This window comes from Orcinus orca, chromosome 3 (genome assembly GCF_937001465.1).
Source record: "Orcinus orca chromosome 3, mOrcOrc1.1, whole genome shotgun sequence".
Classification (NCBI taxonomy): Eukaryota; Metazoa; Chordata; class Mammalia; order Artiodactyla; family Delphinidae; genus Orcinus; species Orcinus orca.
The window spans coordinates 96,779,201-96,804,286 of record NC_064561.1 but is presented as its reverse complement, the minus strand read 5'-3'; the positions used below and the strand labels follow the sequence as shown (position 1 = coordinate 96,804,286).

Below are 25,086 nucleotides of genomic sequence, written 5' to 3'. Positions count from 1 at the left end.
TTAATAATCCTGCTCTGCCCAAATAATTTTAAATATCAGTTCTTCAAATACATTTTTAAAATTAAAAAAAAACCAGTTAATTTAAAAGCAAGCATGTTGTTCATTTGTTTATAACCTCACACAGCTTTTATTCAGTGTTCTCTCTCAATGAAACATCATTATCTATTAATGCTGTTCCCATAGGCTGTCTGGCCAATCTAGTGCTGTTTCAGTTGAATTTAACTTTTATTTTAAATTAAGCTAAAGCAACACTTTGAAATAAGGAAAGTGTTGGAGGAGTTTTAGATACCATATCTGTAAGGTGGTCAAGGTCAGCATATATTAACTGATAATGAATGATGTTGTCTTTGTGATTAAACTTTGGTGACTGTTCATTCCAGCCTGTTTAACTGCTTCTGAAAAAGCACCTCATTTTGTATTCATGTGAGGTTAGTTTTTTGTTTTGTAACTGTGGTTATTACTTGCACACTTGGTGGCTTTTTGTGACTTTGTTTCTGTCTTGCTGCAAGCAGCGTAAGACTTTGTTCACATAGTCACTGTTTCTGACTTCTGTCAGTATTGAAAAATATAAAAGGTAAGAAATACCGTTAAGTAATTATTTTTGTATTTGGGCAAATGATTTTATAGTCTTTATCAATGAACAAACATATTCTGATAAACTAACTTGAACCATAAACTGATTTGGAGGGGTTTTATTAGTCAAGGAGTATAAATTCAAATTCTATAATTTTTTAAAAAAAATTTTAAATTTAAATTTTTTATACAGCAGGTTCTTATTAGTCATCAATTTTATACACATCAGTGTATTCATGTCAATCCCAACCTCCCAATTCATCACACCACCATCCCCACCCCCCTGCAGCTTCCCCCACTTGGTGTCCATACGTTTGTTCTCTACATCTGTGTCTCAACTTCTGCCCTGTAAACCAGTTCATCTGTACCATTTTTCTAGGTTCCACATGCATGCGTTAATATATGATATTTGTTTTTCTCTTTCTGACTTACTTCACTCTGTATGACAGTCTCAAGATCCCTCCATGTCTCAACAAATGACCCAATTTTGTTCCTTTTTATGGCTGAGTAATATTCCATTGTATATATGTACCACATTTTCTTTATCCATTCGTCTGTTGATGGGCATTTAGGTTGCTTCCATGACCTGGCTATTGTAAATAGTGCTGCAGTGAACATTGGGGTGCATGTGTCTTTTTGAATTATGGTTTCCTCTGGGTATATGCCCAGTAGTGGGATTGCTGGATCATATGGTAATTCTAGTTTTAGTTTTTTAAGGAACCTCCATACTGTTCTCCATAGTGGCTGTATCAATTTACATTCCCACCAGCAGTGCAAGAGGGTTCCCTTTTCTCCACACCCTCTCCAGCATTTGTTGTTTGTAGATTTTCTGATGATGCCCATTCTAACTGGTGTGAGGTGATACCTCATTGTAGTTTTGATTTGCATTTCTCTAATAATTAGTGATGTTGAGCAGCTTTTCATGTGCTTCTTGGCCATCTGTATGTCTTCTTTGGAGAAATGTCTGTTTAGGTCTTCTGCCCATTTTTGGATTGGGTTGTTTGTTTTCTTAATATTGAGCTGCAAGAGCTGTTTATATATTTTGGAGATTAATCTTTTGTCCATTGATTCATTTGCAAATATTTTCTCTCATTCTGAGGGTTGTCTTTCTGTCTTGTTTATGGTTTCCTTTGCTGTGCAAAAGCTTTGAAGTTTCATTAGGTCCCATTTGTTTATTTTTGTTTTTATTTCCATTACTCTAGGAGGTGGATCAAAAAAGGTCTTGCTGTGATTTATGTCAAAGAGTGTTCTTCCTATGTTTTCCTCTAAGGGTTTTATAGTGTCCGGCCTTACATATAGGTCTCTAATCCATTTTGAGTTTATTTTTGTGTATGGTGTTAGGGAGTGTTGTAATTTCATTCTTTTACATGTAGCTGTCCAGTTTTCCCAGCACCACTTACTGAAGAGACTGTCTTTCTCCATTGTATATCCTTGCCTCCTTTGTCATAGATTAGTTGACCATGGGTGTGTGGGTTTATTGCTGGGCTTTCTATCCTGTTCCACTGATCTGTGTTTCTGTTTTTGTGCCAGTACCATATTGTCTTGATTACTGTAGTTTTGTAGTATAGTCTGAAGTCAGGGAGTCTGATTCCTCCAGCTCCGTTTTTATCCCTCAAGACTGCTTTGGCTATTCGGGGTCTTTTGTGTTTCCATACAAATTTTAAGATTTTTTGTTCTAGTTCCATAAAAAATGACATTGGTAATTTGATAGGGATTGCATTGAATCTGTAGATTGCTTTGGTTAGTATAGTCATTTTCACAATATTGATTCTTCCAATCCAAGAACATGGTGTATCTCTCCGTCTGTTGGTATCATCTTTAATTTCTTCATCGGTGTCTTATAGTTTTCTGCATACAGGTCTTTTGTCTCCCTAGGTAGGTTTATTCTTTTTGTTGCAGTGGTAAATGGGAGTGTTTCTTAATTTCTCCTTCAGATTTTTCATCATTAGTGTATAGGAATGCAATTTCTGTGCATTAATTTTGCATCCTGCAACTGTACCAAATTCATTGATTAGCTCTGGTGGCATCTTTAGGATTCTCTGTGTATTGTATCACATCATCTGCCAACAGTGACAGTTTTACTTCTTCTTCTCCAAGTTGTATTCCTTTTTTTTCTTTTTCTTCTCTGATTGCCATGGCTAGGACTTCCAAAACTATGTTGAATAATAGTGGTGAGTGTGGACATCCTTGTCTTGTTCCTGATCTTAGAGGAAATGCTTTCAGTTTTTCACCATTGAGAATGATGTTAGCTGTGGGTTTGTCATATATGGCCTTTATTATGTTGAGGTAGGTTCCCTGTATGCCCACTTTCTGGAGAGTTTTTATCATAAATGGGTGTTGAATTTTGTCAAAACCTTTTTCTGCATCTATTGAGATGATCATATGGTTTTACTTCTTCAATTTGTTAATATGCTGTATCACATTGATAGATTTGCATGTATTGAAGAATCCTTGCATCCCTGTGATAAATCCCACTTGATCATGGAGTATGATCCTATTAACATGTTGTTGGATTCTGTTTGCTAGTATTTTGTTGAGGATTTTTGCATCTATATTCATCAGTGATATTGGTCTGTAAGTTTCTTTTTTTGTAGTATCTTTGTCTGGTTTTGGTATCAGGGTGATGGTGGCCTCATAGAATGAGTTTGGGAGTGTTCCTTCCTCTGTAATGTTTTGGAAGAGTTTGAGAAGGATGGGTGTTAGCTCTTCTCTAAATGTTTGATAGAATTCACTTGTGAAGCCATCTGGTCCTGGACTTTTGTTTGTTGGAAGATTTTTAATCACAGTTTCAATTTCATTACTTGTGATTGGTCTGTTCATATTTTCCATTTCTTCCTGGTTCAGTCTTGGATGGTTATACCTTTCTAATAATTTGTCCATTTCTTCCAGGTTGTCCATTTTATTGGCATAGAGTTGCTTGTAGTAGTCTCTTAGGATGCTTTGTATTTCTGCGGTGTCTGTTGTAACTTCTTTTTCATTTCTAATTTTATTGATTTGAGTCCTCTACCTCTTTTTCTTGATGAGTCTGGCTAATGGTTTATCAATTTTGTTTATCTTCTCAAAGAACCAGCTTTTAGTTTTATTGATCTTTGCTATTGTATTCTTTGTTTCTATGTCATTTATTTCTGCTCTGATCTTTATGATTTCTTTCCTTCTGCTAACTTTGGGTTTTGTTTGTTCTTCTTTCTCTAGTTGCTTTAGGTGTAAGGTTAGATTGATTATTTGAGATTTTTCTTGTTTCTTGAGGTAGGCTTGTATAGCTGCAAACTTCCCTCTTAGAACTGCTTTTGCTGCATCCCATAGGTTTGGGATTGTCGTGTTTTCCTTGTCATTTGTCTCTAGGTAGTTTTTGATTTCCTCTTTGATATCTTCAATGGTCTCTTGGTTACTTAGTAACGTATTGTTTAGCCTCCATGTGTCTGTGTTTTTTACGTTTTTTTCCCTGTAATTCATTTCTAATCTCATAGCGTTGTGGTCAGAAAAGATGCTTGATATTATTTCAGTTTTCTTAAATTTACTGAGGTTCGATTTCTGACTCAATATGTGATCTATCCTGGAGAATGTCCCATGCGCACTTGAGAAGAAAGTGTAATCTGCTGTTTTTGGATGGAATGTCCTATAAATATCAGTTAAATCTATCTGGTCTATTGTGTCATTTAAAGCTTCTGTTTCCTTATTTATTTTCATTTTGGATGATCTATCTATCGGTGTAAGTGAGGTGTTAAAGTCCCCCACTATTATTGTGTTACTGTCGATTTCCTCTTTTATAGCTGTTAGCAGTTGCCTTATGTATTGAGGTGCTCCTATGTTGGGTGCATATATATTTTTAATTGTTATATCTTCTTCTTGGATTGATCCCTTGATCATTATGTAGTGTCCTTCCTTGTCTCTTGTAACATTCTTTATTTTAAAGTGTATTTTATCTGATATGAGTATTGCTACTCCAGCTTTCTTTTGATTTCCATTTGCACAGAAAATCCTTTTCCATCCCCTTACTTTCAGTCTGTATGTGTCTCTAGGTCTTAAGTGGGTCTCCTGTAGACAGCATATATATGGGTCTTGTTTTTGTATCCATTCAGCAAGCCTGTGTCTTTCTGTTGGCTGGAGCATTAAATCCATTCACGTTTAAGGTAATTATTGAAATGTATGTTCCTATGACCATTTTCTTAATTGTTTTGGGTTTGTTTTTGTAGGTTGTTTTCTTCTCTCTTAGAGAAGTTCCTTTAGCATTTGCCGTAGAGCTGGTTTGGTGGTGCTGAATTCTCTTAGGTTTTGCTTGTCTGTAAAGCTTTTGATTTCTCCATCGAATCTGAATGAGATTCTTGCCGGGTAGAGTAATCTTGGTTGTAGGTTCTTCCCTTTCATCACTTTAAGTATATCATGCCACTCCCTTCTGGCTTGTAGAGTTTCTGCTGAGAAATCAGCTGTTAACCTTATGGGAGTTCCCTTGTATGTTTTTTGTCATTTTTCCTTTGCTGCTTGTAGGTTCTTCCCTTTCATCACTCTAAGTATATCATGCCACTCCCTTCTGGCTTGTAGAGTTTCTGCTGAGAAATCAGCTGTTAACCTTATGGGAGTTCCCTTGTATGTTTTTTGTCATTTTTCCTTTGCTGCTTTCAATAATTTTTCTTTGTCTTTAATTTTTGCCAATTTGATTACTATGTGTCTTGGCGTGTTTCTCCTTGGGTTTATCCTGTATGGGACTCCCTGCACTCCCTGCACTTGGGTGGCTATTTCCGTTCCCATGTTAGGGAAGTTTTCAACCATAATCTCTTCAGATATTTTCTATGGTCTTTCCTCTCTCTTTTCTCCTTCTGGGACTCCTATAATGCGAATGTTGTTGCATTTAATGTTGTCCTAGAGGCCTCTTAGGCTGTCTTCATTTCTTTTAATTTTTTTTCTTTATTCTGTTCTGCAGCAGTGAATTCCACCATTCTGTCTTCCAGGTCACTTATCTGTTCTTCTGCCTCAGTTATTCTGCTATTGATTCCTGCTAGTGTAGTTTTCATTTCAGTTATTGTATGGTTCATCTCTGTTTGTTTGTTCTTTAATTCTTCCTGGTCTTTGTTAAACATTTCTTACGTCTTCTCCATCTTTGCCTCCATTCTCTTTCCGAGGTCCTGGGTCATCTTCACTATCCTTATTCTGAATTCCTTTTCTGGAAGGTTACCTATCTCCACTTCATTTAGTTGTTTCTCTGGGGTTTTATCTTGTTCCTTCATCTGGTACATAGGCTTCTGCCTTTTCATCTTGTCTATCTTTATGTGAATGTGGTTTCTGTTCCACAGGCTGCAGGATTGTAGTTCTTCTTTCTTCTGCTGTCTGCCGTCTGGTGGATGAGGCTATCTAAGAGGTTTGTGCAAGCTTCCTGATGGGAGGGACTTGTGGTGGGTAGAGCTCAGTCTTGCTCTGGTGGGCAGAGCTCAGTAAAACTTTAATCTGCTTGTCTGTTGATGGGTGGGACTGGGTTCCCTCCCTGTTGGTTGTTTAGCCTGAGGCAACCCAACACTGGAGTGTATCTGGGCTCTTTGGTGGGGCTAATGACAGACTCTGGGAGGGCTCATGCCAAGGAGTACTTCCCAGAACTTCTGCTGCCAGTGTCCTTGTCCCCACAGTGAGCCACAGCCTCCCCACCCCGCCTCTGCAGGAGACCCTCCAACACTAGCAGGTAGGTCTGGTTCAGTCTCCCCTGGGGTCACTGCTCCTTCCCCTGGGTCCCAATGTGCACACTGCTTTGTGTGTGCCCTCCAAGAGTGGAGTCTCTGTTTCCCCCAGTCCTGTCAAAGTCCTGCAATCAAATCCCACTAGCCTTCAAAGTGTGATTCTCTAGGAATTACTCCTCCTGTTGCCAGACCCCCAGGTTGGGAAGCCTGACGTGGGGCTCAGAACCTTCTGTCCAGTGGGTGAACTTCTGTGGTATAAGGGTTCTCCAGCCTGTGAGTCACCCACCCAGCAGTTGTTGATTTGATTTTACTGTGATTGTGCCCCTCCTGCCATCTCAATGTGCCTTCTCTTTTGTCTTTGGATGTGGAGTATCTTTTTTGGTAAGTTCCAGTGTCTTCCTGTCTATGATTGTCCAGCAGCTAGTTGTGATTCCGGTGTTCTCACACGAGGGAGTTAGAGCACGTCCTTCTACTCTGCCATCTTCCTATTAAATTTCTTGTCAGCTTATGAAAATTTGTCTTGGAGGAAGAATGAAAGATTTCCTGTTTCTATGGCACAGCTTTTATTCACTTATTTTTTGATTTTTCTATGTAAGCATACCTTTGTGGTATATTTGAATTTATTTTCAATGTTAAAAAATGAAATGATTAAAGAAATATTTGTGACAACAATATATCATCTGTGTTAACATAAATTTTCCTTACTTGGAAGTATTCAGTACAGAATAAAGTTTCTTTATGCTATATAAAAGCAGTATTTTCTCTGTATATTTGGAGAATGTAAAAAAGTTTCCAGGATGTAAAAAAATTGTGGAGCCAAAAGTTGAAAAACAAGAGGCATTTTAGAAGAAATACTTGCCTATACCCTTATATTTATAAGAGGTACCATGGGAATTCTATTGTCCTGTCAAGGAAACTAGTTATCTGTTTTATATTTTGCTATTAAATAGTGTCCATTTTTGTTTAAGAAGTATGTATTTATAGATCTATTTTATACAGGATGAAATTCTAATTTTTGAAAATATGGCAGTTTTTAATGGTTCTTTTAAAGTTTTTAATCACTATTTATGGTGAATTGAAAACTCAACATAACTCACTTGATCCTAAATACCAAGCTGAATGCCATTAAATAAGAAAGATTTAAATAAATTTAAATAGTCAATAATGTTTTTAGGACTTTTACTAGTTTTACCTTTTAAGAAAGATGCTATTTATTAGTTTTGCCTTTTAAAAAGATGTGTATTTTAAAAGATGCTATCTTAAAATAGACATCTTTGCTAATGACATGCCTGTAGTTTTGTATAATACTCTATTTCTGCCTGATTTGTACTCAGTATCCACTAAATTATAGAAATTCTTATTTTAAAATCTCATTTACAAATCTTTTAAAAAATGGGTTTGCTCTTGCAATTATTTATAATAAATTGAATACCTACTGTATATGGATAGTAATTTTAGCCCCAGTGTTATAAAAGTGAAAACTCTGTAATATTCTTATTTTCATGTATATCGTAGTTTGATGGGAGAAATATACCTGAACAAATAATTAAAATATACTATGAGAGGTGTTATATTAATCACAGGTACATACATGATCCCTGAGATCTGAGAAAAGGGAACACCGAAGTTGGACTGGGTAATTATGGTTGTGGGGATGGTCAGAGAAGGTTTCACAGAGAAAACAACTTTACAGTTTAGTTGTTGAAAATTCTGCAGGCAGGCAAGGGATAAAAACATTTAGACTGAAGGAACAACATCTGCAAAGCTACAGAGGTATGATCATGAGACATTTAAGGGACCATAGGTAGAAAACTGTGGTACTGTTGTTTGAGGGTGGAAGGCTGTCTGGGGCCAGCTTGGATTACCAGGCAAAGGAGTTTGAATTTTATCCTATAGGTTAGGGTTGTAAATTTGATACCTCGTGTTACAAGTAATAATAGAATTAATACCTAGAATCACTAAGTATCCTAAAGAATGAAGAGGGCTAAGTAAGGATTGTAGGGCATGAGGAGATGCATGTATAATGCTGTGTAGCCTCAACCAGTTAATTCATTTAACAGATTTTTATTGTCTACTATATATGCAAGGCACTGTTTTAAGCACTGGAGATGATAGTGGGGGAAGAGATCAGAGTAATTCCTTGCCCAATTGGAACTTATATTACAAATCAGTCTGTATTGTACCCCCGCCTGCTTGCTCTCTCTCTCTCTTTGTAATTTTTGGCTACAGTATGATTGTATAATTTCCTTGTAATTTCTTTTTTCATCTTCCTTATGGTTGACATAGGCAGCTTTTGCTCTATTACTTGTGGAAGAATGTAGCTAAATTTGTGACACCCTCTCCACGTTATTGTTCTTCCCCCAACCTGTAGTTTGAGGTCTGGGCATTACTTTTTTTTTTAAATTGAAATTTCTTTTGAGGTAATTGTAGATTAATACGCAATTGTATGAAATAATAATTCCTTGTACATTTGGTCTAGTTTCCCCTCATGGTAACATTTTGCAAAACTGTGACAACCAGGATATTAACATTGACATAATCCACTAATCTTATTCATATTTCTCCAGTTTTAATTGTACTCCTTTGTTGTGTGTATGTTAAGTTCTGTAACATTTTATTACTTGTCTAGATTCATGTATCCACCACTACCATCAAGGTACTGAACAGTTCCAACACTACTAGAATCCCTTGTATCCTCCTTCTATAACCATTCTTACCTCCCTTTTCCACTCTGCAGTCCCTAAACCCTGGCTACCCCTAATCTGTCCTTTTCCCAAAATTTTTTCACTTCAAGAATGTTATATAAATGGAATCATACAGTATATAACTTTGTGGGGTTGGCTTTTTTCGTTCAGCAGGATTCCTGAAGATTCGTGCTAGTTGTTGTCTATGTTGATAGACTGTTCCTTTTTAATGTGGGTAGTATTCCATGGTATGCATTCACCTGTTGAAGGATCCCTGTGCTGATTCCAGCTTTTGGCTATTACAAATAAAGCTGCTATGAACATTTGTGTACAGGTTTTTGTGTGAACATATGTTTTCATTTCTATGGCATAAATGTCCAAGAGTGCAATTGTTGGGTCATATGGTAGTTGAATGTTTAGTTTTATAAGACACCAGAGTGGCTGTACCATTTTTTGTCTACTAACCAGCAACAAATGAATGATGCACTTTTTCCATATCCTTACAAGTGTTTGGTCTTGTCATTATATTTTATTTTAGCCATTCTGATAGGTATGTAGTGGTATCTCCATGTGTTTTAATTGCATTTCCCTGAAGACTAATTTATGTCGAACATCTTTTTGTGTGCTCATTCGCCATTTTTATATCCTTTTCTGTGAAATGTCTGTTCATGTCTTCTGCTCATTTTCTAGTTGGATTGTTGTTGTTTTTAAATGTTGAATTTTAAGAGGTCTTATGAATTCTAGGCACTAGTTCTCTGTCAGATATGTGGTTTGCAAATATTTTCTCCCAGTCTATAGCCTGTCTTTTTCTCATCTTCTCATGGGTTTTCACAGGGCAACCTTTTTACTTTTGATGAGCCCAATTTATCAATTTTTCCTTGTATGGATTGTGTTTTTTTAAAATTTAATTAATTAATTATTTTTTTTTGCGGTACGCGGGCCTCTCACTGTTGTGGGCTCTCCCTTTGCGGAGCACAGGCTCCGGACGCGCAGGTTTAGCGGCCATGGCTCACGGGCCCAGCCGCTCCGCGGCATGTGGGATCTTCCCGGACCGGGGCACGAACCCGTGTCCCCTGCATCGGCAGGCGAACTCTCAACCACTGCGCCACCAGGGAAGCCCTGGATTGTGTTTTTTTGTTTCAAGTCTAAGAACTTTGCCTAGCTTTAGATCCTGAAGATTTCCTTCTGTTTCTTTTTTCGTAGAAGTTTTGCAGTTTTACGTTTAAGTTTTTGAATTAATTTTTGTGTAAGGTGTTAGGTCAGAGTTCATTCTTTTTTTTCTTTTTTTGGCCTATAGATATCCAATTGCTCCAGTACCATTTATTGAAAAGGCTAGTTTTCCTTCATTGAATTGCTTCTGGACCTTTGTCAAAAAATAGTTGAGCATATTTATGTGGGTCTATTTCTGGGTTCTTTATTCTGTTCCATTCATCTACTGTCTATCCTCTACTAATACCACACTGTCTTGATTTCTCATTCACCAAGTTGGACATATTTTTTTGAATACTCTTTCAGCCCTACTTTCTTCTCTCCTTCTGAAACTCAGACGATACAAATGTTGGGTCTTCTGTTATTGTCCTGCAGGTCCCTGAGGCTTTGCTTATTCTTCTTCTTATTTTCTGTATATTTTCTCAATGTTGTTTGGATTGGTTGAATTCTATTCCTCTTTCTTACATTCACTGATTGTATCCTTTGTTGTCTACTGTTGAGCTCATCTAGTGAGTTTTTTATTCCTGTTATTATATTTTTTAGTTCTATAATTTCCATGTTTTTTAATAACTTCTATTTTTTGCTTAGATTTTCTAATTTTACAGTTGTTTTAAGGGAATTTGTAATTGTTGGTTTACATTTGTTTTAAGAGAATTTGTGATCGATTGTTGAAGCATTTCTATGATGGCTGATTTAAAATCATTTTCTGATAATTCCAACATCTGATTCATCTTGTTGTTGGCATAAGTTGATTGTCTTTTCTTTTTTAACTTGTGATTATTTTTCTTGGCTCTTGATATGACAGGTGATTTTCAATTGAAGCCTAGATATTTTATCTATTATGTTAGGAGACTCTATTTCAATAGCCTATTTCAATCTTTTATTTTTACAGGCAGTCAGTCACTCTGGTTAGATTTAACATGCAGTTCTTGGCCTATTTTTGTGGGCTGTGGTTCCAGTGACAGTTTAATTTTGAGTCTTTGTGCTGTTATTTTGGTTGGCTTTATCTGGTATCACTAGGGCTCCCACTGATTCTTGATGGTGGTGGTGCTGCTTGAGGGAGTAGAAGACATTTTTCTTAGGCTGAGCAGTACTAGATGTCTATTGGTTAGAGAAGGGGTGAGATAGGATTTCTTTACCATGCCCCCTAGCTGCCCTACAGTCTCTGGTCAGGAAAGGAGAATCTTGGACTCGCAGAGAACAAGGAGCTTCCTGGACTGAACCTCTTGCTAGAGCTGGGTCCCTTTTGCCAGTTCTGTGTACCTGCTCTGGTGTTTCTGGGTGGGAAAGGTGATCCTTGGACCTGTGGGGACAGGGAGGCTTTCTGACTGGGCTGCTTGCTATTGCTGGATCTCTCTTGCTGGTTCTTCCTGCCTAGTTCCGTTTCTCTTGGCAGAAAATGGGATTCTCAGGCCTATCAGGGAAGGAGAATGCTTCCCCTGGCTGTTTGTTTTTGGTGAGGCTCATAATCTGTCTCCCTTGCTGGTGGTGTCTGGCTTGCCTGATGTAGTCAGAGGGACTCTTGTCAGATCCTGGGAGGAGTTAGCCTACACGGACTGCCTTTTGTTCCCAGACTGGAAGTTGGGAAAAGTCAGAAATGGATGACCGTTTTCTGTTTGGTGAGGGGGGTACAAGATACCCTGCTTCTGTGCTGTTCTTCCAGTCCTAGGGCCAAAGGAGTTTCCCTTTTCTACCTCTCAGAGTTATTCTTTGGTCGTCTCTTTTGCTATTTTCAGTGTTTATAGTTGTGTTTTGTGGGGCTGAGCTGGGAAAAATGGTCTATGCCATCTTGTTTGGGTCAGAAGCTAGGTTTTACTTTTTTTTTTTTTTTTCTTTTTTGCGGTACGCGGGCCTCTCACTGTCGCGACCTCTCTCCCATTGCGGAGCACAGGCTCCGGACGCGCAGGCTAGCAGCCATGGCTCACGGGCCCAGCAGCTCCGCGGCATGTGGGATCTTCCCAGACCAGGGCACGAACCCGTGTCCCCTGCATCGGCAGGCGGACTCTCAACCACTGCGCCACCAGGGAAGCCCGGTTTTACTTTTTTTTAAAATTTATTTTTAATTTTTGGCTGCATTGGGTCTTCATTGCTGCACACAGGCTTTCTCTAGTTGCATCGAGCAGGGGCTATCTTCGTTGTGATGCGCGGGATTCTCATTGTGGTGGCTTCTCTTGTTGCAGAGCACGGGCTCTAGGTGCATGGACTCAGTAGTTGTGGCATGCGGGCTCAATAGTTGTGGTTCGCGGACTCTAGAGCGCAGGCTCAGTAGTTGTGGTGCATGGGCTTAGTTGCTCCACGGCATGTGAGATCTTCCTGGACCAGGGCTCGAACCCGTGTCCCCTGCATGGCAGGCGGATTCTTAACCACTGCGCCACCAGGGAATTCCTAGGTTTTACTTTTAATTTTGGTTTATTTGTCATATGAGCATGGCGATAGAGGGGTGGGGAGGTATTGGCTGGGACTGAGTTTGGCCTTGTTGGGGGCCCTGAGATTTACTCTCTCTTATGAGATTCCATTAAACATCCTGTACTTCTGGATTTAATTTCATCCACCAGTTCTTCATAGAGCCCTGGAAAATGGCAAGCCAAGGCTGCCCTCCCTGCATTTTTCTGAGGTCCTGTCTTGGTACAGAGAAGCTTCTTTCTTTAGTTCTTTTCTCTTTTTTTTTTTTAACATCTTTATTGGAGTATAATTGCTTTACATTGTTGTGTTAGTTTCTGCTGTATAACAGTGAATCAGCTATACGAATACATATATCCCCATATCCCCTCCCTGTTGTGTCTCCCTCCCGCCTTCCCTATCCCACCCCTCTAGGTGGTCACAAAGCACCGAGCTGATCTCCCTGTGCTCTGTGGCTGCTTCCCACTAGCTATCTGTTTTACATTTGGTAGTGTATATATGTCAATGCCAGTCTCTCACTTCTTCCCAGCTTATCATTCCCTATGGTTCTTCAGAACCATTTTTTTTTTAGATTCTATATATTTATGTTAGCATACGGTATTTGTTTTTCTCTTTCTGACTTACTTCACTCTGTATGACAGACTCTAGGTCCACCCACCTCACTACAAATAACTCAGTTTCGTTTCTTTTTATGGCTGAGTAATATTCCTTTAGTTATTTTCTTGATTTTTCCCTAGGTTGGTCTGTTCAGTGTATGCTGCTTCTTTTCATCTTGGAGTATCCAGTGTGAATTCTCAGGATTTTGTTAATTCTTCTTCCTCGGGATATCTTCTGAAAGTTGAGGGGTAGCGTTGGGCACATTTCCATGCTGCCTAGAGCACCAGAATTTTCTCTTTTTTTCCTTTGAAACTATGCTGTGAAACTTGTGGCATAAAGTTTTACTCCTTTATTTGCTGATGATATGTTTAAATTTTTGTTTTTTCTTAACAGTTTTTGTTCTTTTTATTAGTTATTGGTAGTAGGAGCTTCTGAAGTACTTCTTTTACTATACTGGCTTTACCTGAAAATTCCAATAATGACTTTTTGCAGTTTTCACATCTCTCTCTGACATTCGACATTGCTAATAACTTCTTTTATATCCCATCATCTGTAACTCTGTCAAACCTCTTTTTTGCTTACTTAATCTCTACCCTTTGGCTTTTCTTCTTCTAGTTCCTCCATTGATACATTCTCATGGGCTTTGTCCTTGTAATTCTCTGCTTTTCTGTCAACATTCAATCTATTGGTTTTATCACCTTTAAGCAGCTGACTCTCAACTTTGTATCCTTAGCCTTGTATTTTACCTAAGCATTTATTTCCTGCTGAAATGAATGTATTTTCTTTAAAGTAGCTCCGTATTCTCATTCTTCCATTTCTATTGATATTGTCATCATTTATTATTAAAGCCTTGAAGTTATCATTGTATCATCTGTCTCTCTTTTCTTTAAATCCATTTACCAGGTCAAGCCTCTTTGGTCTTAACTCTCACTGACATTGTCAATTATAGATCCTCATTTCTCAAGCTGTATAGCTGTAGTGACTTATTAATTTGCCTTCTTATGTCTCATTTTATGTTTTTGCTGTCTTCAAGCTATTTTATACCTAGCTTCCAGATTAAACTCTATCTCTATGTCTCTTTTTAAATTAACTATAACATACATATAGAAAAGTGCACAAATCACAGACGCTCAGCTTTATGAAATTTCACCAACTGAACACACTTGTGTAACTAGCACCAGCAAACTAACCATTTAAAACATCACATTCATGATCTTGTTATTTTGCCTTAAACACCAGTTAAGGAGTTTGAGCCTTATTAGTTCCCTTAACGTTAGAATAGCAAGAGGTAAATTGGCATGCCATCTGCCACTGCTTGCCACATATAGCTTGATTTTGGAGACATTTCTTGGTTTACTTCACCCCCTAGTCACTTATATTCCCCATATTGCTTCCTGAAATACATTTCCTTTTTAACCTTTTTATCTAAATCATGGTTTTTCCAACCTTAACTCATGTCTTGCCATTTCTAGGAAACTTTTCTGGATTACTTCAGGTTTCATTAATTTTTTCTTTTTCTCTTCAAAAATTCTTTAATTAATTTTTGAATAAGTAATAGCAATATGTTCACTTAAAACAAAATTCAAATGTACAAAAGAGTATATAATGAAGAGTCTCCTTCCCATTCCTGTGTCCCAGCCACTGTGTGTTCTTCTAGAAATATTTTATGTACTTAAGTAAATTTAATTTTTATTATTTTTCCTCCTTTTTACACAATGTAAGCATACCAACTTCTGTATCTTACTTTTTTCTATTAATAATTGTTAATGATATTTCCCAATCAATACACAAGTTTTCTCATTTTTATATTAGGCCTGAATGATACTCCACTGAATGAATATGCCATGATCACATCTACCACATATGGTTGTGAATGTTGGACACTGAACAGATTCACACAGACTATGATTTGAATGGTACTCCCTAGGATTTCTCAGTTATCAATACAATCAACTGCAGCAGCTTTGATTGTAATTTACCTAGTTAGTTCCTTTTAATTAATATTTCCAGTTTTTAAAAAACTTCCAAACACTACTGAATTGAATAGTCTTATGTATATCATTTGACATCTGTGGAAAAATTATCTGTAGGATACCATTCCCTTTAATTCCTTAAAGTATTTATAATCTCTACGAATTTAATAATTAGACATAATCAGTTAATTATGGAGCTGTTTTTAAAAATTTTTATTATTTGTGATTCCTCAAGGAGTGGTACCATGTATTAAATTATTTTATATTCACCCTGACCTAGAATACTGGTGTACATAAATAAGCCCTTAGGGTGGGCTGGAGTGTTTCTCAGATAGCTGCCAGATTGTTTCCCTTTTTATTCATCTAAGCTCTTCATAATCCTTTTGAAATTCCTAATAATGAGAGAAAAAAAACTATTGTCAAAGCTTTGACCGCAGCTAGATGCATTTAGAAGCAGAAGTGATGTTTATTCCAAGCTACAGAATAAAATGAACCACAATCTCGGATATAGTTTTAAAAAAAAAAGCGAAACATTTCACCTTTCTTTGTATTCTTCCATTGAAAACATGGTATGAGATAGAGTATATCTTCACTGAGACTTAGTTGAGCTATAAGTAAAATAACAGAAAAATGTTCTTTTTTGTGACCCATAAAGGTACAGTATATCAAAGTAAATTTTTTAAAGCTACTATCTACAAAGTGAATAAACTGGAATTATCCTACTTGATATTAAAGTGAATAAGTCAATTACTTTTATTGACTTATTTATGTTAAGGTCCATTTAGTGTCCTGCTTGCAACTTTGGAAACCTTGATGGAGTACATTTTTCCACAACCTTTTTCCCGCTCTACTTGTTTGATCATAAAACCAGACAGTTTTCAGTTGGGAAAATATTGGAATTTGTTTTCTATTTGGAAAACCCACACATTTTTACCATCTCTTTAGATGGTATCACTGAGCTTAGAGAGAGAAACCTTTTCTTATTTTTCTGTATAGGTTAGAGGATTTCAGCTGAATTAAATTGACTTCTGATATGATGAGCCAGACTTAAAAATAAAAGATGTGTTTCTTTATTTTTTCTAACTGACCCTAAAAGATTCACTGCTTGAAATTCTAGGAGACTGGAGGGGAAAATAAATTCTATCATAGTTCTTGGGCTTTATAGCAAACAAGCAGGAATAACTTTGGGGTGTCTGATAACTAACCTTTAGATGATTATAAGTTATACTGCAGAGATTTTTTTTTTTTAACAACTTTGAGCTATAACTCACATGCTGAAGAATTCACCCATTTAAACTGTACAATTGAATGGTTTTTATTCTGTTCACAGAGTTGTGCAACCATTACCACAATCAATTTTAGAGCCCTCTACTCACTCCAAAAGGAAATCCAGTACCCGTTAGCAGTCACTCCTCATTTCTTCACAAATTTGCCAGCTCTAGTCAATACTAATTTGATTTATGCCTCTAAAAATAGATTTTGGACATTTCATATAAGAAGACAGCACAACATGTCAGTCTTTTGTGTTTGGCTTCTTTCACTTAGAATGTTTACAAGGTTTATCCATGCTGTAGCTTGTTTCAACATTTCATTCATTACCGTTGCCAATTGTGGATACATTGTTTTATTTATCCATTCATCAGTTGATGAACATTTGGGTTGTTCCCCTTTGTGACTATTATGAATAATTCTGCTCGAATATTCATGCACAAGTTTTTGTGTGGGCATATGTTTTTATTTCTCTTGGGTACATACCTAAGAGTGGAATTTCTGGGTCATATATAATAACTCTGTGTTTAAGTTTTGAGGAACCATCCATTTTACATTTACACCCCCAGTATCTGATGGTTCTAATTTCTTCACAGTCTCCAACACTTGATATTATCTGTCTTTTTGATTATGGACATCTTAGTGGTGTGAAATGGTATCTCATTGTGGTTTTGATTGGTATTTTCCTAATGGCTAATGATATTGAACATCTTTTCATGTGCTTAGTGGACGTCTGTAAATCTTATTTGGAGAAATGTCTACTCAGATCTTTTGCCCATTTTTAATTGGTTTGTCTTGTTATTATTGAGTTGTAAGAATTCTTTATATAATCCAGATAAAAGTCCCTGATGAGATATATGATTTGTAAATATTTTCCCCATTCTGTGGTCTTATCAGTTACTTGATGGTGGCCTTCAAAGTACAGAAGTTTTTAATTTTGATGAAAACAAATTTACATATTTTTATTTTGTTGCTTGCACTTTTGTTGCCATATTTAGAAACCATTGCCTGGACAAAGGTCACGAAGATTTACTACTATATTTTCTTCTGAGAGTTTTATAGTTTTAGCTCTGATATTTAGATCTGTGATTCCTTTAGATTTAATTTTTTGTGTATGGTCTAAGGAGACATCCTGCTTAACTCTTTTGCATGTGGAATCCAATTTTCCCAGCATCTTTAGTAGAAAAGAGTTTTTTTTCCTCCATTGAATGGACTTGGCAGTGAAGTCTGAGTCCTCCAGCTTTGTTCTTTTTCTTCAGGGTGTTTTGGTTTGTTTGTTTATTTATTTGGTTATTCTGGCTTCCTTGCATTTCTTTGTAAGTTTTAAGATTAGCATGTCAATTTCTGCAAAAAAAAAAAAGCTTAGATTTTCATATGGATTGAGTTAAGTTTGTAGAACAAGTTGGGCAGTTGCTTTCTTAATATTAAGTCTTTTGGATCCATTAACATGAGTCTTTCCATTTATTTAGGTCATCTTTAATTTTTTTCAACAATATTTTATAATTTTAAGAGTAAAGTTTTGTATTTATTTTGTAAAATTTATTCCTAAATATTTTATTCTTTTTGATGCTGTTGTAAATGGAATTGTTTTGGAATATTTTTAAAATTTTGTTTTCAGATTGATCTTTGCTAATATATAGAAATATAGTTGATATTTGTATATTGATCTTGTACCCTGTAATCTTACTGAGCTCATTTATTAGTTCTAATACTTTAAAAATTGTATTTCTTAGGATTTTCTATATATGTCATGTCATCTGCAAATAAATATAGTTTTACTTCTTCCATTCCAAATTCATTGGAAATTATTTCACTTATTTCATTGTACTGACTAGAACCTTCATTACAGTGTTGAATAGAAGTGGTGAGATTGGACATTCTCATCTTGTTCCTGATTTTTGGGGGAAAGCATTCAGTTATAGTGATTTTTTTTTTTTTTTACTCTAAAAAGAATGGGCCATAACTTTGCTTTGAAGACTAATTTCCTTTTGATTTAAGATTCTTTTCTTCTGTTTACATACACAGATATGTGCTGATTAGACGGCTCAATTGTGCAGCGTGGAGGATAAGACAGTGCTTTACAAAAATGGGGTTTGGGAGTGACCTGAAGAATTCACATGAAGCTGTGTTAAAATTGCAAGACTGGGAATTACGGTTACTGGAAACAGTGAAGAAATTTATGGCCCTGAGAATAAAAAGTGATAAAGAATATGCATCTACTTTACAGAACCTTTGTAATCAAGTTGATAAGGAAAGTACTATCCAAATGAATTATGTCAGCAATGTATCCAAGGTAAGAAGAATGATTTCATCATTTATTGTCTATAGCATCATAGTTGTCCTTAAGGCAAATAGATCATACTATTGAATAAGCGTACCTAAGTCAGCATTCTAAAATCTTCCAAAATCTTTCTGATTATCAGAATCTCATGGGGAAAGTTTCAAAAATTGTAAAATTTGGGCCCAGCTCCTGATATTCCGAGTCAGTAGGTCTGAAATTTTTGAACTTTGAAATCCTTTTTTCCAATAGATGTCCAGATTATTCTAATGATTAGTTAGGTTTGAGAACCCTTCTTACAAATTTCGTTTTCTTTATTACCCTACCTCCTTGGGTTCCTTGAGCCCTGCTGTTTTCTTCTTTTGACACAAACTTTCATTATAACCCACCTTCCCTGCATTCTTCTGTGAATCATTTGTATAGTGAATCACATGGAGTATTTTAACATGTAGGTATTCTCTGCTGTCATTTCATTACTAAAATACTAATATATTGATGATTTAATCACACATAAAAATCCTTTGGATAAACAATATGGTTTTTTAGCTCCAAGATTATAAAGTATAAAATTTAAAAATAAGGGCTATAAAAATTAAGGCCAAAATTGCACTGCTAATTATCCTTTGAAGGCATAAAATATGAAATATTACACACCTTAATAGTTTTGGATTTTCGCTCTGTTTATTTTCATTGTCTTACTTCACACTTCACTATATTTATTCAAAGTTAAAATTTTTTTTTACCTTACTTGGAAAGTTAAAAAAATTAGTGTGTTTCTTGCACTCATGGGTCTTAGGATTTGAGTAAATTGTAGAAGAAACTCTGTTTCTTATGGGGAATGTGTGTATGTGGTATGTGTGATCAGGTAAAGATCTGTGATGTTGCTGAGAACTCCTAATGTTCATATCTTTAACATCCTTTCCTGGGCCAGTGAGATTCCCCAAAGAACCATTCTCTAGTCTCTAGTCTGAAGGTAGGGTTGCCAGATGTAGCAAATTAAAATATAGAACACCAGTTAAATTTGCGTACAATATTTGAGAAATGCATACACTAAAAATTATTTATTTTTTATCTGAAATTCAAATTTAACTGGTGTCCTGTATTTTGTTTGACTACTCTGTTATGTTATAGGAATAGATAGGGAAAGTAGATTGAGTGTTCAAAGAGTCATATTTTAGTTAATCCTCCTGTTTTTGGTAAGCTGCCTGGTGTCTCTGAGTCCAAAAGCTCTCTGGTTAATTTTTTCCTCTTGTTTTCTTCTGCACTGGGGGAAGAATAGTTGCATGTCTGTGGGCTGAGCAATAGGAACTAGAATTCTGGCTGTTCCTTATATAGACTGAATCAATCCTTCTGTTTCGGTGCCCTCTCCTTTTTCTTCATTTAGATTTCTCCAGTTCCTGAGCTTTATTGGAGTTATCTGACCCTATAAACTGGTCTTTTCTTCTTTTTCTCCCCCCAGTTTCTTTGAGATATAATTGACATACATCACTGTATAGGTTTAAAGTGTATAGCATGATTTTTTTTTTAAAAAGGGCTTCCTCATTCTTTTATTTTTAATAAATGTATTTATTTCTGGCTGCATTGGGTCTTCATTGCTGCACGCGGGCTTTAGTTGCGGCAAGTGGGCGCTACTCTTCATTGCGGTGCGTGGGCTTCTCATTGTCGTGGCTTCTCTTGTTGCGGAGCACGGGCTCTAGGTGGGCGGGCTTCAGTAGTTGTGGCACATGGGTTCAGTAGTTGTGGCACATGGGTTCAGTAGTTGTGGCTCACAGGCTCTAGAGCGCAGCCTCAGTAGTTGCGGCACATGGGCTTAGTTGCTTCCCAGCATGTGGGATCATCCCGGATCAGGGATCGAACCCATATCCTCTGCATTGGCAGGCAGATTCTTAACCACTGCACTACCAGGGAAGTCCAACATGATGGTTTGATTTATGTTATGCTGTGAAATGATTACCATAGTAGATTTAGCTGATATCCAAATAATAAAAAGAAAAGAAAAAAATTTCTCTTTTTGATAAAAACTCTTAGAAAGCACTCACTTAACAACTCACTTTATCATACAACAGTGTTAACTATAGTCATCATGCTATACATTATATCCCTAGTACTTATTTATCTTATAACTGGAAGTTTGTACCTTTTGATCATTTTCCTCCAATTCCCCCTCCCACCATGTGGCCTTTTCTTCTTGACCTCCCCTCCGTACACTTAAGTTTCAACTTTTCCTGATATGCTAATGAGTTACCACTTACATTTTCTAACATTTGTTGGCAAGTCTTATCTGTGATTGTTGCCTTTTCTATCTTCTTTGTTATTGCGAATTTATATTTTAAGTAACTATATTATATTTTGGTAGGGTTTTGGAAAGGAGTGAAAAATAGCCATGTGTTTTATTTACTATGTTTAACTGAAATTATACTGTTTAGAAAAGTATGGGACTTCCCTTGGAGGTCCAGTGGTTAAGACGTCACTTCCAGTGCAGGTGGTGTGGGTTTGGTCCCTCGTTGGGGAGCTAAGATCCCACATGCCTTGCAGCCAAAAAGCCAAAACATAAAACAGAAGCAATATTGTAACAAATTCAATAAAGACTTTAAAAATGCTCCACATTTAAAAAAATCTTAAAAAAAAAAAGTAAGGTAGTGAAAGGAACAAGAAATAGTATTAACAGGTAAGAAGACTGAGGATTTATGAGGTCAGGACAGAGAAGGAGTCATCAATGTGTATACTGAAGTGTCAGGTATTTTGGTGAGGGATAGATGGAGACAAATGCTAAGATAAAGAGGGCAGGAGAACTTGGGGGGATGGGAAAAGGGGATAGGAAAAGGTGATATAGATTGAGAGGAAGTGGTTTAATTGGTAGTATTGCCTTTCAGAGAGGAAGTGTTGAGAGATAACAGTTGAACAATGGTTGGAAACCCAAAGAAAAACAAGGAGTATGTCAGCTTTTCCTCTTAACTCTGAAAATGCATCACATTATTCTGATTATTGCTGCTTTATAGTAATCTCAAAGTTAGATAGTGTAATTTCTCTTTGTGCTTTTTTTTTCTTTCCAAAATTGTTTTGGCTACTTTAGTTCCTGTGCATTTCCATATGAATTTTAGAATTAGCTCATCAATTTCTATAAAAAAGTCTACTGATTTTTGATTGAAATGCATTGAGTATATAGGTAAATTCGGGGAAAATGTATATCTTAACAGTATTGGAGTTCTAATCCATAAACATGGTGTATATCTTCTTTAATTTTCCTAATTAATCTTATATCAATAGTTTTAAGTGTATAGGTCTTTTGGGTTTATGTGTATTTCATATTTTTTATGTTCTTATAAATAGTATTTTTCCTAATTTTCAGTTTTCCACTGTTCATTGTTATTATGCATGTTAATCTCATAACCTAAACTTTGCAAAACGTACTTATTTGCAGTTGTCTTGTAGAGTCCATTGAATCTTCTACACAGATGATTATATTATCTGCAAACAAAGAGAATTTTAGTTCTTCATTTCCAATTTGGATGTCTTTTGTTTATTTTTGTGGCCTTCTTGCAATAGCTAAAACCTCTGGTGCAGAGTTTAATAGAAGTATTGACAGAAGACATCTATGTCTTGTTCTCGGTCTTAGGGGAAAAGCGTTTAGTCTTTCACTATTAAGTATGATGTTAATTTTGAGTTTTTTTAGATATCTTCTATAAGCTTATAGAAATTCCCTTCTGTTCCTGCCTAGCTGAGAGCTTTTTCATTAATTGTTGTTGGATTTTGTCAAGTGGTTTGTCTTCTTCTGCTTAGGTGATTGTATTGTTTTTTCTTTTCAGTTTGATAATATGTTGAAATGTATTGATTGATTTTCAGATGTTTCAAACATTTGAAGATTGTTAAAAAAAAAAAAAAGGGCTTCCCTGGTGGCGCAGTGGTTGAGAGTCTGCCTGCCGATGCAGGGGACATGGATTCGTGCCCTGGTCTGGGAAGGTCCCACATGCCGCGCAGCGGCTGGGCCCGTGAGCCATGGCCGCTGAGCCTGCGCGTCCGGAGCCTATGCTCCACAACGGGAGAGGCCACAACACTGAGAGGCCCGCATAGCGCAAAAAAAAAACCAAAAAAAAAACCACACAAAAAAACCTTCCCACTTCATCTTTTTGTATTATCCTTGTTTTTATGTCATTGGATTCAATTTGCTAAGAAATTTTTTTTGGAGAATTTTTGTATAAGTGTTGCTGAGGGATATAGATCTACAGTTCCTTTTCCTGTAATACTGTCTGGTTTTGGTAGCAGAGTAATAAGGCTGGCTTCATAAGACAAGTGGGAAGTATTTTCTTCAATTTTCTGGAGAAGTTTATGTAGAATTGGTTTTATTTCTTACTTAGGTGTGTGATAGAATTCACCAGTGAAGTCATCTTGGCCTAGAGTTTTCTTTGGGAGAAGGTTTTTGGTTATAAATTTAATTTTTAAAGTAAAGGCCTATTCATATGATCCTTTTCTTCTTCAGTGAGCTATAAGGAATTTGTTTATTTTTGCCTAAGTTGTCAATTTATTTTAGTGTTGTTTATTATTTTGCCTTATTGTCTTTTTAATATTTGGAGAATCTGTAGTAGTCTTATCTCTCTCATTCCTGATATTGATAATTTGTGTCTTCTTTTTTTTTTTTCTTGATTGGACTGGCTAGAGGTTTCTCAATTTTACTGATGTTATATGAGAACCAACTTTTTATTTCATTCATTGTATATTGATATTCTGTTTTCTATTGCATTGATTTCTGCTCTGAAATCTATTAATTTTTTTCCCCATTTAATTTGTGTTTCATTTGCTCTTTTTCTCCCCTGGATTAATAAAGTAGAAGTTGAGATCACTGATTTAAGACTATTCTTCTTCTGTAATACATACATCCTTATAGTGTTCTTAATTTTTTCTGAGTACTGTTTTAGCTGCAACCCAGAAAATTCTCATATGGTTATTTTCATTTTTTTCAGTTCAGAATACATTTTAATTTCACTTTTGATTCCTTCTTTGACCCATGTATTCTTTCAGTGTCTCTTATATAATTTCCAAGTAGTTGTTTTTTTTTCCTAGAGATATTTTTGTTACTGATTTCAAATTGAGTTCCATTGTTTTCAAAGACCCTATTTTATATGACTTGAATCCTTTTAAATTTATGGATACTTGTTTCATGGCCCAGAGTATGGTCTGTCTTGGTAACTCTTTCATGTGCACTTTATACTCTGCTGTTGTTGTTTGCAGTGTTCTTATAAATGACAATTAGGTCAAGATGGTTGATAGTAGCGTTCAAGTCTTTTATTTCTTTACTCATTGTTTTTTTATTTTAAAGAATATGGTTACACATTTTAAAAAAAAAATTATTTGGCTGCGTCAGATCTTAGGTGTGGCACATGGGATCTTTGTTGTGGCATGTGGGGTCTTTCATTGAGGTGTGCAGGCTCTTCGTTGCGGTGCGTGGACTTCTCTCTAGTTGTGGTGCATGGGCTCCAGAGTGCATGGGCTCAGTAGTTGTGGTGCGCAGTCTCAGTAGTTGTGGTGTGCAGGCTCTAGGGCATGTGGGCTCCGTAGTTGCAGTACATGGGCTTAGTTGCCCCGCAGCATGTGGGATCTTAGTTCCCCAACCAGGGATCGAACCGTGTCACTTGCATTGGAAGGTGGATTCTTAACCTCTGGGCCACCAGGGAAGTCCCTCTTTACTCATTTTTGTCCACCTGTTCTATCAGCTATTGAGAATGGTGTTGAAATCTCTGATTATAATTGTGGATAAGTCTGTTTCTCCCTGCAGTTTGGTTAGTTTCTTTTTCTTTTTTTTTTTTTGCGGTACACGGGCCTCTCACTGTTGTGGCGCACAGGCTCTGGATGCGCAGGCTCAGCGGCCATGGCTCACGGGCCCAGCCGTTCCACGGCATGTGGGATCCTCCCTGACTGGGGCATGAACCCGTGTCCCCTGCATCGGCAGGCGGACTCTCAACCACTGTGCCACCAGGGAAGCCCCCATAGTGTTTTACATAGTAGCTGCACTAAATTACATTCTCACCCACAGTGTGTGAGGGTTCTGTTTTCTCTATAAATTCTCCAATACTTGTTATTTCTTGTCTTTTTGACAATAGCCATTCTGACAGATATGTGGTAATATCTCATTGTGGTTGTGATTTGCATTTCCCTAATAGCTGGTGATCTTGAGCATCTTTTTACCTACCTGTTAGCCACCCATATGTCTTCTTTGGAAAAATGTCTATTCATATCCTCTACCTGTTTTTAAATTGGATTTTGTTGTTGTTGTTTAGCTGTATGAGTTCTTTATGTGTTTTGGATATTACCCCGTTATTGGATCTGTGATTTGCAAATATCTTATCCTATTCTGGAGGTTGACTTTTTGTTTTGTTGATGGTTTCCTTTGCTGTACTGAAGCTTTTTAGTTTGATGTAGTCCCAATTGTTTATTTTTGCTTTTGT

General features: G+C 36.5%; 1 protein-coding gene across 16 annotated transcripts in view; it reads left to right on the top strand.

Annotated features, from left to right (window-relative positions):
* FER (FER tyrosine kinase) overlaps positions 1-25,086 on the top strand; it is a 622,960-nt gene that overhangs the window by 164,932 nt on the left and 432,942 nt on the right. For 14 of the 16 annotated variants that reach the window (XM_004267438.3, XM_049707502.1, XM_033423747.2 and 11 more), the window contains one exon: positions 18,394-18,661. In XM_004267438.3, coding sequence (XP_004267486.1) covers positions 18,455-18,661 — 207 coding nt within the window. In that variant the 5' untranslated portion in view covers positions 18,394-18,454. Of the gene's footprint in view, positions 1-6,167; positions 6,242-18,393; positions 18,662-25,086 lie in introns of those variants that run through there. The other 2 variants (XM_033423749.2, XM_049707500.1) reach the window with 2 other exon arrangements.